Genomic DNA, 14,424 nt, shown 5'->3' on the forward strand with positions numbered 1-14,424 from the left:
AGAGTGTTACGTTGTATAACTTCTCTGTCCGGGATGACCTGGACGAGTCTCCCCAGTACCAGTTCACCCTACGGGTAGAGTGTTACGTTGTATAACTTCTCTGTCCGGGATGACCTGGACGAGTCTCCCCAGTACCAGTTCACCCTACGGGTAGAGTGTTACGTTGTATAACTTCTCTGTCTGGGATGACCTGGACCAGTCTCTCCAGTACCAGTTCACCCTACAGGTAGAGTGTTACGTTGTCCTACATTCAACACTTCCGCTGAGATGGCAGTTAAACCACCAAACATGACTTAGAAGATATTACTGAGTAAATACCAATAATAATTGGTTAATAATAACTGACAGTATCTTTATACATTGTGGACAAATAGCATCAATATCAATCAGGCAGCTGAATTGTGGTCATCACCTATTCTTCAAAGTTAAAAAATCAACAAATCATGGCAACTTCTGAATCCTCATTAAGGACGTTTAAACTACATTTGATAAATATTTAACTTCAATGCATGTAGATAGGCATCTTCCCGAGGCAAGAGAGTTAACTGACTATAAAAGTCCAGCTTCCACCCTTGCCGAACTAGGCTGGTATTATGGAGTTACATTTTGGCTGGACTAACCAGTCTATGCATAGTCCAATCATAATCACGCACCAAAAATCGAAACTCATTGTCAGCAGATATTTTCCAAATCTTATCATGTTTTTAATCAAGGTGCTCATGTGATTTGATGCATTTCGCGATGTAAGACCCGTTTTATCACAATATAGATCTTGATTATCGATCAGATCGTCCTGACTGGGCGCCACCATTTTGTGTGAAGCAAACGCAAGTCATACGAGAGGTGATTGGTCCATAGGAGAGGCTTAGAAGGGACATACATGTAGCTGGTAATAGCCACTGGTGGCGCTACGATCGAGCCCAGTAATTACAGCCTAGTTTGGCAAGGGTGGAAACTGGACTTTTAAAGTCAGTTAACTCTCTTGCCTCAGGAAGATGGTAGTTAGGGATTCTCATTGGTAAAGATATGTTGGTCTGTCTCCATAAATAATTCCTTTACATACTGGTTTGATTAATCATATTAACTTTAGAATTTTTGATGTAATACTGAACATTTTCCTCATTCGATGACACCCCAGTTCATGTGACTCCCCCCCCTCCCCCTCCCACCACCCACCAGCACACAAACACAATTCTCTGTTGACCACTATGCTTTCCCTTCCAGGAGCATAGCAAACATGATCTGCACTGCATTCTGCATTTGAGCCCTTCTATCATAAACTAATTTTGTCACATTTATTATTCGTACCAATGTATTCTTTTCAGGAATAATTCAGGAATAACAGCTTGAATTATTATCTAGCTAATTAATATGAACCATGTTGTGATTTGCCTTTACTTCAGGATCAGAGGGTGAGTGAGTGAGGTTTAACGCTGCTGGGAACAATATTCTAGTTAGATCACCGCATGCCAGCTTACTGTGGGAGGAGAGACTTAAGATTAACTGTTATGATGTACAGTTCATTAATGATTATTTTTTTTCCTCACTTGTATAAATTTTACTAACTAATGATGGCGAAAAATACTGTCACAATTAAGAATTTGTCAATTTTTGTTTTCCATGCCATGAATGAGTGTGCACTTACACAACAACAGTTATAATGGGAATTGATGTATATTCTATTGTACAACTGTACCCTCAATTACTTTGTAAACATATACTATAGGTCTATGGCCTTCCCAGTATTAAGACATAAAGATCAATGAGATACATGTTAACCTGTTTTGTGACAACATTGAATATATGGTCTCTATCAGCTTTGACCTGTAGTCAGTTGTTCAAATCCCAGGAACTCATGAGGTTTACTTATACCCACGGGCGGAGGGGTAGCCTTGTGGTTAAAGCGTTCACTCGTCATGCCAAAGACCTAGGTTTGATTCCCCACATGGGTGCAATGTGGGAAGCCCATTTCTGGTGTCCCCAATCGTGATATTGCCGGAATATTGCTAAAGGCGTAAAACCATACCCACTCACTACTTGTACCCACGCTGTTGCAGGTTGTGGATGGAGGGAATCTGTCAGCGTCCGTGGTATACACTGTGGACATCCTGGACGTCAATGAAGCACCAACATGTAGTGTGTCTAGCCTGATCTTCAACATGGGCTTAGTGACCGATGTGGACACCTTGATGGACACCCTGTCATGTTCAGACCCTGACTATGATGCCAACAAGACGAAGACTGTTTACACAACGGAGGGGTCAGACAGGGGTGAGTTATGTTATGTCCAACAGGGAGAGACTATGAGGCAACATGATATTACAGAGAGATGTGGTAACACGGTATTACAGAGAGATGAGGCAACACGGTATTACAGTACTCTTCTACTCTAAACTCTCTGGAGTCCGAGGTTTAGACATTGTAATAAAGTGACAAGACTTTTTCTTTTTGGTTAATGGATTCGCCCAAATGCCAATGCTCATGATGTCAATCACTGGATTGGCTGGTCCAGGCTCAATTATTTACAGACTGCCCTTATGTAGCTGGAATACTGCTGAGGGTGGTGTTAAACAACAAACAAACAAGCAAATAAAACATGATTGAAGGGATCATGCAGAACCAGAGAACAATCACAACATAATCACAACCAAGCCTGTGACCGACGCAGTGACAATGACTATGACCTACATAAGAGAAGTAGCTGAACAACCCAAACTTGCCCAGGAGATCGTAGATTTGTGCAAGCATTGAAGTTAACACAGTAAAAGTATTTAAAGAAATAATTGTTAACTATTTATGTTTAGATTATTAATTTAATTCAGTTAAAGTGAATACAATGATGCTTTAAAACCTAACAAAAAAACTATTTACAGACATACTTTTACATAACTATTAACTTATTACCGGTAAATGGTAATTAATCACATGAACTGTACATTGTCTCTGGCTACAGAACCTCTTCATCTTCCCATGGTAAGCTAGGGAGTTAACTGACTGTAAAAGTCCAGTTTCCACCCTTGCCGAAATAGGCTGGAATTTCTGGGCTTGATCGTAGCGCCACCAGTGGCTTTTACAAGTAATGTCCCTTCTATGTCCCTCCTATTGACCAATCAGATTCCATCACTCATATCACTTGCATTTGCTTCAAACAAAATAGCGGTGCCCAGTCAAGACAATCTGATTGATAATCAAAGTCTATATTGTGATAAAACGGATTTTACTCCCCTTCAACATGAGCTGACTGATACCATCATAGATGTTGCTGGACCTACTTACTGGCCTAAGTACAGTTTTCCTTTTAATGTCATGAAGATGAACGTATCACTGGTAAATACAAACAAATAGATTCTAAAATTTTCACCAAATTGCTGAACCTGATAAATATGCATGGTCGGCATAGTCACATTTGATCAGTCATCGAGTGATGTTTTAGGATCGGGAATAGCCAAATATTTGACAATGATTGAAGATACCCCTGAAACATTAATATATCCAATACAGCCCATGCAAGTCTATAATAGTTGGAACTGCCCCCGTGATCTAGTGTGAGAGTGTCTGCCCGGAGAGCAGAAGGTCCAGGGTTCGATCCCTGGCCGCTTCACACAAAAGACTTTAAAAGTTGGTACTTATTGTTACACTGCCTGGTGCTTGGCATTAAGGGTCTAAAACAAGGACTGGTCAGCTCGGTGGCAGTATACTGTGCCTGAGTGGGGTAGTCATATTAAACTGCCGCATGGTATCTCAGTGGGCTAGCACTATAAAATCAGCATTCATCGAGACTAGTATAAGCAGCCACACACACACACATGCATGCACATCCTTATATAAGTGCAATATTCTTGGACGCGACGTTAAACCCCATTTCACCTCACCTCAACTATAACAGTTGGGATTACTGCTGTTTCAGGAGAAGAGAGTCTCTGGGCTCCTTTCTATTATATTTATTAAGATAATTTAACTGGTTTTTTTCGGTAAAATATGTTCATTTCAGAGACTAGATGTTAGTCTAGATAATGATACCTCCAATCATTCCAGTGTGATGAGTACCACCAAGCAGTATCACGGCTGCTAGAATCCGGGTTAGAATACTGAGGTCTTCAGCAACCCATACTTGCCATAATAGGCGACTATGCCTGTCGTAAGAGGCGACTAACGTGATTGGGTGGTCAGGCTCACTGACTTGGTTGATGCATGTCATCGTATTTCAATTGTGTTGATCGATGCTCATGATGTCAATCACTGGATTGTCTGGTCCAGACTCGATAATTTACAGACCGCCTTCATATAGCTGGAATATTGAGTGCGGCGTTAAACAACAAACAAACAAACAAATGAACAAACAAAGCTATTGGGTCACATTCAGCTTGTGGTCTGCATACCTATTCCCGCCAGCCAATGTGGTCCTCAGTGAACTCAGCATAGCACCTGTTATGCCTCTGTAATATTGCTTCCTAAAGCTGACCTTGTCCCAGGTCAAGATGAATACCAGCGAGGTAGTTTACAATTACTGACCCAGATGCTATCCCAGATATTAAAGGGACAGTGGGGTGGTCTTGTGGTTAAAGTGTTTGCTTCTCATGTGAAAGGCCCAGGTTCAGTTCCCACTTTGGAAAAATGTGATGCCTTCTTTAGCGTGAAGTGGCTCAGATACTGCTTAATGTGGTCCAAACCATACTCACTATGTCTACGGGAACTGTTAATATCATACGTGTTCTTTTCCAGAGTTTTTCAACATCAGCTCAAGCGGTGCCATTACCCTTGGGAAGCGGTTGCCGAGAGACAGAGACACCCTTCAGCTGCAGGCTGTGGCCAGTGATGCGGCCGACAGTAGCTTGAAGCATGTAGTTAACATCACTGTCAATGTTAATCGTATGTATGCTATAAGAACGCACAATATTTGAATCCAGTCAGCAACATACATGAAACATCTTGTACAAGTTATTGTAAATGTTGAATGTTTAGCTGATAATGTTTAAAATGCTTGAGGTGTATACACTTTCTGTTACACCTTCTTTAAGTTATTATTTTTATCAACTTTTCTCTCTCAAAACCTTGGATCCTAGTCAAAATATACAAAGAAATAAATATATAATTGGCCCTTTCAGTTATTTATTTTATAATATTTTATAAAATTTTAGGTTCTTTATTTTTCAGCTGACACTTTCATGAAATATTTATAAGAATGTTTGTGGCATTTACATGAGAATTAACCTCACTGTGTTTGTTCTTTTTTTTGACTGATGAAGTACTTAATGGTATTTTTGTGGCTACTAATTCGCATGCTCTCTTTGAGCCTGTACTTATCAGAATGGGAATATTTTTTTAAGAAGCCTGATTATCAGGCTCAGAGGTAATAAAAAGAGTTTTCACATCGAATATTAATTTTTTCACATTCTTGATATTTAGGGTCAAGTAAAGTAAACCAAAAAATAAAAAGTAAAACACTTCATTTTTCTCTTGAAGTATTCATGCAGCAGCACCAATAGGCTTTGAAGTGGGGTAGAGGAAGGGACACAAATTACTACTACATATATGTCCATATTTGTTTGTAGTAGTTGTATACTACTCAATTTTAGCTTGGGATATCTTTAGTATCGAGTTGGGACAGGATGTGATCGGTTGCTAGGAGATGTTGTTGTACATGTAGTATTTGGTATTGTCAAGATACTTGGACATGTCAAGTAGTATTCAGTATTGTCAAGGTACATGGGCAATATGTCATGTATATTTGATATTCGTAAGGCACTTGGACATGTCCAGAGGTATTCAATATTGTCAAGGTACATGGGTAATATGTCAAGAAGTATTTGATATTGTCAAGGTACATGGTCAATTTGTCAAGTAGTAATTGATACTGTCAAGGTACTTGGACATGTCAAGAGGTATTCAATATTGTCAAGATACTAGAACATGGATCTGATGTTTCAGGTACTGTCAGTGCGAAATGCGAACTTCGTCAGATAAACCCTCCAGTCTGGATCATCAACAGCTGTATATCCTTGAACGTGACCTGTACTGACCCCACAGCTGATGCAACCAGCACGCTGACATACACAGAAAGCGGAACCTACACCGGTGGATTTACGCTTGTTGGGGACGCAGGCTCGTACACCTTGTGTTACACCCTGACAACTAATGGCACATACTATGTGAGTAGACTGCTCACTGGCAAAATGTAGTCTTATTCCATGTACTAACCCGATGGAATTCTAGGCTAAGCAATTGTATATGCAGCTGGCATGCCAAGCATTCCTAGCACTGGTAAGAGATAAAAATAACTTGTTTGATAGTAACAGGCTGCCTGATATATAGCAGGAATGTTACTGTTGCTCACGCTGTCAACCACTGGTTTCCCCAGCCAAGTCACTATGAGTTACAGGCTGCCTGATATATAGCAGGAATGTAAGTGTTGCTCACGCTGTCAACCACTGGTTTCCCCAGCCAAGACACCATGAGTTACAGGCTGCCTGATATATAGCAGGAATGTTACTGTTGCTCACGCTGTCAACCACTGGTTTCCCCAGCCAAGACACCATGAGTTACAGGCTGCCTGATATATAGCAGGAATGTTACTGTTGCTCACGCTGTCAACCACTGGTTTCCCCAGCCAAGACACCATGAGTTACAGGCTGCCTGATATATAGCAGGAATGTTACTGTTGCTCACGCTGTCAACCACTGGTTTCCCCAGCCAAATCACTATGAGTTACAGGCTGCCTGATATATAGCAGGAATGTTACTGTTGCTCACGCTGTCAACCACTGGTTTCCCCTGCCAAGACACCATGAGTTACAGGCTGCCTGATATATAGCAGGAATGTTACTGTTGCTCACGATGTCAACCACTGGTTTCCCCAGCCAAGACACCATGAGTTACAGGCTGCCTGATATATAGCAGGAATGTTACTGTTGCTCACGCTGTCAACCACTGGTTTCCCCAGCCAAATCACTATGAGTTACAGGCTGCCTGATATATAGCAGGAATGTTACTGTTGCTCACGCTGTCAACCACTGGTTTCCCCTGCCAAGACACCATGAGTTACAGGCTGCCTGATATATAGCAGGAATGTTACTGTTGCTCACGATGTCAACCACTGGTTTCCCCAGCCAAGACACCATGAGTTACAGGCTGCCTGATATATAGCAGGAATGTTACTGTTGCTCACGCTGTCAACCACTGGTTTCCCCAGCCAAATCACTATGAGTTACAGGCTGCCTGATATATAGCAGGAATGTTACTGTTGCTCACGCTGTCAACCACTGGTTTCCCCAGCCAAGACACCATGAGTTACAGGCTGCCTGATATATAGCAGGAATGTTACTGTTGCTCACGCTGTCAACCACTGGTTTCCCCAGCCAAGACACCATGAGTTACAGGCTGCCTGATATATAGCAGGAATGTTACTGTTGCTCACGATGTCAACCACTGGTTTCCCCAGCCAAGACACCATGAGTTACAGGCTGCCTGATATATAGCAGGAATGTTACTGTTGCTCACGCTGTCAACCACTGGTTTCCCCAGCCAAATCACTATGAGTTACAGGCTGCCTGATATATAGCAGGAATGTTACTGTTGCTCACGCTGTCAACCACTGGTTTCCCCTGCCAAGACACCATGAGTTACAGGCTGCCTGATATATAGCAGGAATGTTACTGTTGCTCACGCTGTCAACCACTGGTTTCCCCAGCCAAGACACCATGAGTTACAGGCTGCCTGATATATAGCAGGAATGTTACTGTTGCTCACGCTGTCAACCACTGGTTTCCCCAGCCAAGACACCATGAGTTACAGGCTGCCTGATATATAGCAGGAATGTTACTGTTGCTCACGCTGTCAACCACTGGTTTCCCCAGCCAAGTCACTATGAGTTACAGGCTGCCTGATATATAGCAGGAATGTTACTGTTGCTCACGCTGTCAACCACTGGTTTCCCCAGCCAAGACACCATGAGTTACAGGTTGCCTGATATATAGCAGGAATGTTACTGTTGCTCACGCTGTCAACCACTGGTTTCCCCAGCCAAGACACCATGAGTTACAGGCTGCCTGATATATAGCAGGATTGTTACTATTGCTCACGCTGTCAACCACTGGTTTCCCCAGCCAAGACACCATGAGTTACAGGCTGCCTGATATATAGCAGGAATGTTACTGTTGCTCACGCTGTCAACCACTGGTTTCCCCAGCCAAGACACCATGAGTTACAGGCTGCCTGATATATAGCAGGAATGTTACTGTTGCTCACCTTGTCAACCACTGGTTTCCCCAGCCAAGACATCATTATATTTTCTCTTTCAGATTGAGATAACAGTTGACAATGGCTTAAAAAACACAAGCCTACGTTCCGACATTGGAGTGGTCTATCTGCGGTCAACACCCACCTTTAAGAATCAGAAATATGAAGTGAATGTTACAAAGACGGTTGCTGTGGGCGACACCTTCCTGACAGTGAAGGCAGCGACGGGCGGGAACTTTTCTGGCAATATCACGTACCAGATTACAGGTACATTAATGAGTTATCAAGTCTTGTTGTTACTACAGATCTTAGTAAACACAGAAAAAGTCAAACTATCATTTGTCTTGATTTATTAATTATCTGTGCTTTCACCTTAGGATTTAGGAAGGAGGGAGACAGAAAAATAAAATAATTTCTCTTCAAATTAATATATTACTGAGCCCATTCTGTCCATGTCAAATTCTAATCTGTACTTGATCATTTTACTTCTCAAAATTGTTAAATGTAATTTGAATTCACTTTGTATGATTAAAACATGGTTTGAAAGTACAGATGATATGTGATGCTTCTCAGACTACACCCCACCATCTATGAGCTCCTATTTCCAAGTGAAACCTGTGACGGGTGAGCTGCAGGTCCTGAAGGACTTGGAGGAGTTGCTGAGGAACCGGATATTTGATGTCACGTTGACAGTGCAGGTACTGGGTACATAGTCTTACACTGTCTGCAGGTACTGGGTACATAGTGGAACACTGTCTGCAGGTACTGGGTACATAGTGGAACACTGTCTGGAGGTATTGGTTACATAGTCTTACACTGTCTGGAGGTATTGGTTACAAAGTCTTACACTGTCTGCAGGTATTGGTTACATAGTCTTACACTGTCTGGAGGTATTGGTTACATAGTCTTACACTGTCTGGAGGTATTGGTTACATAGTCTTACACTGTCTGGAGGTATTGGTTACATAGTCTTACACTGACAGTGCAGGTACTGGTTACATAGTCTTACACTGACAGTGCAGGTACTGGTTACATAGTCTTACACTGACAGTGCAGGTATTGGTTACATAGTCTTACACTGACAGTGCAGGTACTGGTTACATAGTCTTACACTGACCGTGCAGGTTCTGGGTACATAGTGTTACACTGACAGTGCAGGTACTGGGTACATAGTGTTACTCTGACAGTGCAGGTACTGGTTACATAGTCTTACACTGACAGTGCAGGTACTGGTTACATAGTCTTACACTGTCTGGAGGTATTGGTTACGTAGTCTTACACTGACAGTGCAGGTACTGGTTACATAGTCTTACACTGACCGTGCAGGTTCTGGGTACATAGTGTTACACTGACAGTGCAGGTACTGGTTACATAGTCTTACACTGACAGTGCAGGTACTGGTTACATAGTCTTACACTGTCTGGAGGTATTGGTTACATAGTCTTACACTGACAGTGCAGGTACTGGTTACATAGTCTTACACTGACCGTGCAGGTACTGGTTACATAGTCTTACACTGTCTGGAGGTATTGGTTACATAGTCTTACACTGACAGTGCAGGTACTTGTTACATAGTCTTACACTGACAGTGCAGGTACTGGTTACATAGTCTTACACTGACAGTGCAGGTACTGGTTACATAGTGTTACTCTGACAGTGCAGGTACTGGTTACATAGTCTTACACTGACAGTGCAGGTACTGGTTACATAGTCTTACACTGACCGTGCAGGTACTAGTTACATAGTCTTACACTGACAGTGCAGGTACTGGTTACATAGTCTTACACTGACCGTGCAGGTACTGGTTACATAGTGGATCACTGTCTGGAGGTATTGGTTACGTAGTCTTACACTGTCTGGAGGTATTGGTTACATAGTTGCATGCCCGGAGAGCAGAAGGTCATGGGTTCGATCCTCAGATGGTACTTGTTGTCACCCTGCCTGGCGCTCAGCATTTAGGGACTAAAGGACTGGTCAGCTCGGAGTCAGTATACTGTGTCTGAGTCGGGTATTCATGTTAAACTGCGGCATGGTATCTCAGTGGGCAAGCGCTATAAAATCAGCATTAGTCTTGACTAGTACAAGCAGACACACACACACATGCATGCACAACGCTATATAAGTGCAATAATCTTGAACGCAAAGTTTAACCACATTTGGCCTCATCTCACCTCACCATGTCATGTTGAAACAGTTAGGAGAAAAACATTCTGAAAATTAATCAATGATCAACTACAAGTACACTTTGATATTAAAATTATCCAAATTCTTCATCATTTGTCTTTCATTCATTATAGAAAATGCCTGTTCATCTTAAAATGTTTGTGTGTATCCAGGCAACCGATGACTTGTCTCTCTTGAAGTCGACAGTTGGTATAAAGGTCATCATCCAAGAGGTCAACCTTTTACCTAACTGTGATTCCGTACCAAACCAGCTGAAAGTGGACCTCAGCATTCCTGTTGGTGATGAGATCTACCAGGTGGTTTGCACTGACGCCAACTTCAGGCCAACATTGAACCAAGTCAGCTATACCATGCAAGGTAGCTTATGAGCACCAAAGTACATAAGATACTTATTCCATTCTCAACTTCCTGGGGAGTATTGAAATACCAAATAATGTAGATGTGGTTCCTCCAGAAATGTGCATACCTGAATAAAACCAGTAAATGACGTTCACAAAACAAATACCATCATCAATACTTCACAGTTTTGTACATGGTATGTCCCTCTATCACCTTTGAATACACATTACCGATGAACAAATACTCATAAGAAAGGATCCCCTAAAACGAAGCATCTTCCCTAGACAGGGAGTGGACTGACCATAAAAGTCCAGTTTCCACCCTTGCCAAACTTTCCTGGAATTTCTGTGCTTGATCGTAGCGCAACCAGTGGCTATTACGAGTTATGTCCCTTCTCTGTCCCTCCTATAGAACAATCAGATGCCAACTCTCATATCATTTGCATTTGCTTCAAACAAAATGGTGGCACATTTTAAAGACAATCTGATCGATAATTAAAATCTAAATTGTAATAAAATGGGTCTTCCTTCACAAAGTGCATCTTATCACATGAGCACCTTAATTGAAAACATGAAAAGATTTTGAAAATACCTGTTGACACTGAGTTGGTGGTACACATGCTTTGCAAATCCTGCAATCAATTGAAATCTTCACATCAGTTTCAAACCGGATGTTGATTTTGTTATACAATTTTGAATGAACAATGCAAATACTCGTTTGTCCAGCCAAATTATAACTCCATAATCCCAGCCTAGTTCGGCAAGGGTGGAAACTGGGCTTTTACAGTGAGTTAACTCCCTTGCCTTGGGAAGATTAAGAAGCAAAGAATTTCAGTTTGATTTAAAATCTTCCAAAATCTGTAACTATATTTATTATATTTTCAAATAGTGATGCATTATGGTGATGTTTTTTGCTTCAGAGGCTTTTTCTGTAAAGACACCCTAGAAATTATTAATGCTTAAATGAATCCCTAATACCCTACGCTTGTCATATTGGATTTGACATGTTTAAATGATAAACGGTTGGTTATAATTGTGCCCTGTCTGATGGTGTCATCATACCTAAACAGTATGTGTTCATGCTATCAACCACTGCTTTTTCTGGTCCATGTGGCGATGGTGATAATTAGCTACAGTCTCACTATCTGGGATGTAAAACAATTCTCACTTCCTCTTCTACTCACTCTTACATGAAGACCATTGAATGAGACGGCTCAGTTGTCACACACGTGTCTAGCTTCAGACTACTTTGCCCTGGACTCTGACGGGAGGATCACGGTGAAGCAGTCCCTGTCTCTCACCACGTCCACCTACGCCCTGAGGATAGGAATCACAGACGGACCCAGCAACCAACAAGTCACAGTCGTTATTAGTGTTACATGTACGTTTATATTTCATAAATTATGAACACAAGATGCCATTTAGAAAGTTGTCAAATGTAACAAATGTCATATTTGGGATAACACTCTTAATAAATTAAAAGTACAGATTCTAGTATAACTTGTCAGAGGGGTACACAAAATACATAATCTAGACTACCAGTTGTCAGACTTTCATTTTGTGGAAGCCTCGGTGGCTGAGTGGGTTAGATCGCTGACTAATCTGCTGGTGATAAGGTGCTTTACTCTGGATTGGACTCTACCCAAAAAGGTACCAGAATCTGTACTTTTCTAAGAAAGTGTTGTACCAAATAAAACATTTCTTACATTTCATTAAGAATGGTCTGTTCTCCAGTACCCCATGCTGTTCCCCAGTCCCCTCTACTGGTCCCCAGTAGATATTATAATGATATACCATGGTATAGTTGATCTCCAGTACCCCATGCTGTTCCCCAGTTCCCTCTACTGGTCCCCAGTAGATATACCATGGTATAGTTGATCTCCAGTACCCCATGCTGTTCCCCAGTCCCCTCTTCTGGTCCCCAGTAGATATACCATGGTATAGTTGATCTCCAGTACCTCATGCTGTTCCCAAGTCCCCTCTACTGGTCCCCAGTAGATATACCATGGTATAGTTGATCTCCAGTACCCCATGCTGTTCCCAAGTCCCCTCTACTGGTCCCCAGTAGATATACCATGGTATAGTTGATCTCCAGTACCCCATGCTGTTCCCAAGTCCCCTCTACTGGTCCCCAGTAGATATACCATGGTATAGTTGATCTCCAGTACCCCATGCTGTTCCCAAGTCCCCTCTACTGGTCCCCAATGGGTATACCATGGTATAGTTGATCTCCAGTACCCCATGCTGTTCCCAAGTCCCCTCTACTGGTCCCCAATGGGTATACCATGGTATAGTTGATCTCCAGTACCCCATGCTGTTCCCAAGTCCCCTCTACTGGTCCCCAGTAGATATACCATGGTATAGTTGATCTCCAGTACCCCATGCTGTTCCCAAGTCCCCTCTACTGGTCCCCAATGGGTATACCATGGTATAGTTGATCTCCAGTACCCCATGCTGTTCCCAAGTCCCCTCTACTGGTCCCCAATGGGTATACCATGGTATAGTTGATCTCCAGTACCCCATGCTGTTCCCAAGTCCCCTCTACTGGTCCCCAGTAGATATACCATGGTATAGTTGATCTCCAGTACCCCATGCTGTTCCCAAGTCCCCTCTACTGGTCCCCAATGGGTATACCATGGTACAGTTGATCTCCAGTACTACATGCTTCTTGGAAGACTGTCTTAATGTGGATTGGGTGGCTTCAGAGTCTTCAGGAACATCAGTCACACTGTGCCATGAAACAAAATCAGCCTGTTACGTTTTCGGGGCCGTGGGTTCATGGGACATTGGAAGTGAAGTGACATTTGCTTAGCTTTTCACGATTTATGCTGATATGCATTCTGTGGAACTTGAGCATGTTTCTGTGCCCTAAGACAGATAGAGGGCTTGTGTTAGAACTTGATTGGGTTACATAGATACACTTGTCAGAACAAACGGGTATGTCTCCACCTCCCACTCAGTTCCTTTCTGTCCTGATAATGTCACAAGTCCTCTATTGCATAACGGCAAAATCCTCTTTCATACAGCTATACTGAATAATGCTGCAATGGTTTAAGAACCCATGCACTCACTTTACGATACACATGGCGTACTTCGACTTCCAGATGCCACTTGAACGGTATTGGAGTTTCAAATATGTTTTGAAATAGGACTTTTTTCTGACATATTCTTCCACTTGTGCTTTCAGTGACACAGGATTTCACTGTTGAGCTTGTAAACATTACAACCACGTCCATCCAGATTCAGTGGAGCTTTAAGCGAGCCGACTACGCCCAGATTGTCACTCACTTCATTGTGGAGTTCCAGGGTGGGGACAAGCAGGGCGTTCCCATGAAGCTACAGGGTGACCTGCAGGGGACAGTCCTGACTGGTCTTGCACCTGGCACAACTCATGTCATTGCTGTCAAGGCTGTCACAATATTTGGCACAGCCAGATCAAACACATTGACAACCAAAACGAAAGGTGAGATTATATCATTACGTGTAATGTAGAACCTATGGAGTCAATGAAGACTTTTAAGTTATTTCATTCATTCAATAAATTTTTTAATAAAGTTCAATATCCTTTTTGTGATCATGGATCTTAAAATTCAAGTTTGGAAAGCTCATCTTCATCATTAAGGCGGTCAACTCAACAACCTGGTACATATAAGTATTATTTTTGCCAC

At 42.2% G+C, this 14,424-nt stretch overlaps 1 protein-coding gene across 6 annotated transcripts in view; it reads left to right on the forward strand.

Annotated features, from left to right (window-relative positions):
• LOC124123760 overlaps positions 1 to 14,424 on the forward strand; it is a 126,108-nt gene that overhangs the window by 56,407 nt on the left and 55,277 nt on the right. For all 6 annotated transcript variants that reach the window (XM_048383962.1, XM_046486929.2, XM_048383964.1 and 3 more), the window contains exons 21-28: positions 2,058 to 2,271; positions 4,723 to 4,869; positions 5,929 to 6,149; positions 8,297 to 8,501; positions 8,808 to 8,932; positions 10,571 to 10,775; positions 11,994 to 12,137; positions 13,944 to 14,219. In XM_048383962.1, the coding sequence (XP_048239919.1) occupies positions 2,058 to 2,271; positions 4,723 to 4,869; positions 5,929 to 6,149; positions 8,297 to 8,501; positions 8,808 to 8,932; positions 10,571 to 10,775; positions 11,994 to 12,137; positions 13,944 to 14,219 (1,537 nt within the window). The remainder of the gene's footprint in view (positions 1 to 2,057; positions 2,272 to 4,722; positions 4,870 to 5,928; positions 6,150 to 8,296; positions 8,502 to 8,807; positions 8,933 to 10,570; positions 10,776 to 11,993; positions 12,138 to 13,943; positions 14,220 to 14,424) is intronic.

Source organism: Haliotis rufescens, unplaced genomic scaffold, assembly GCF_023055435.1.
Source record: "Haliotis rufescens isolate VD_foot unplaced genomic scaffold, xgHalRufe1.0.p SCAF_5, whole genome shotgun sequence".
In the NCBI taxonomy this organism is placed as follows: domain Eukaryota; kingdom Metazoa; phylum Mollusca; class Gastropoda; order Lepetellida; family Haliotidae; genus Haliotis; species Haliotis rufescens.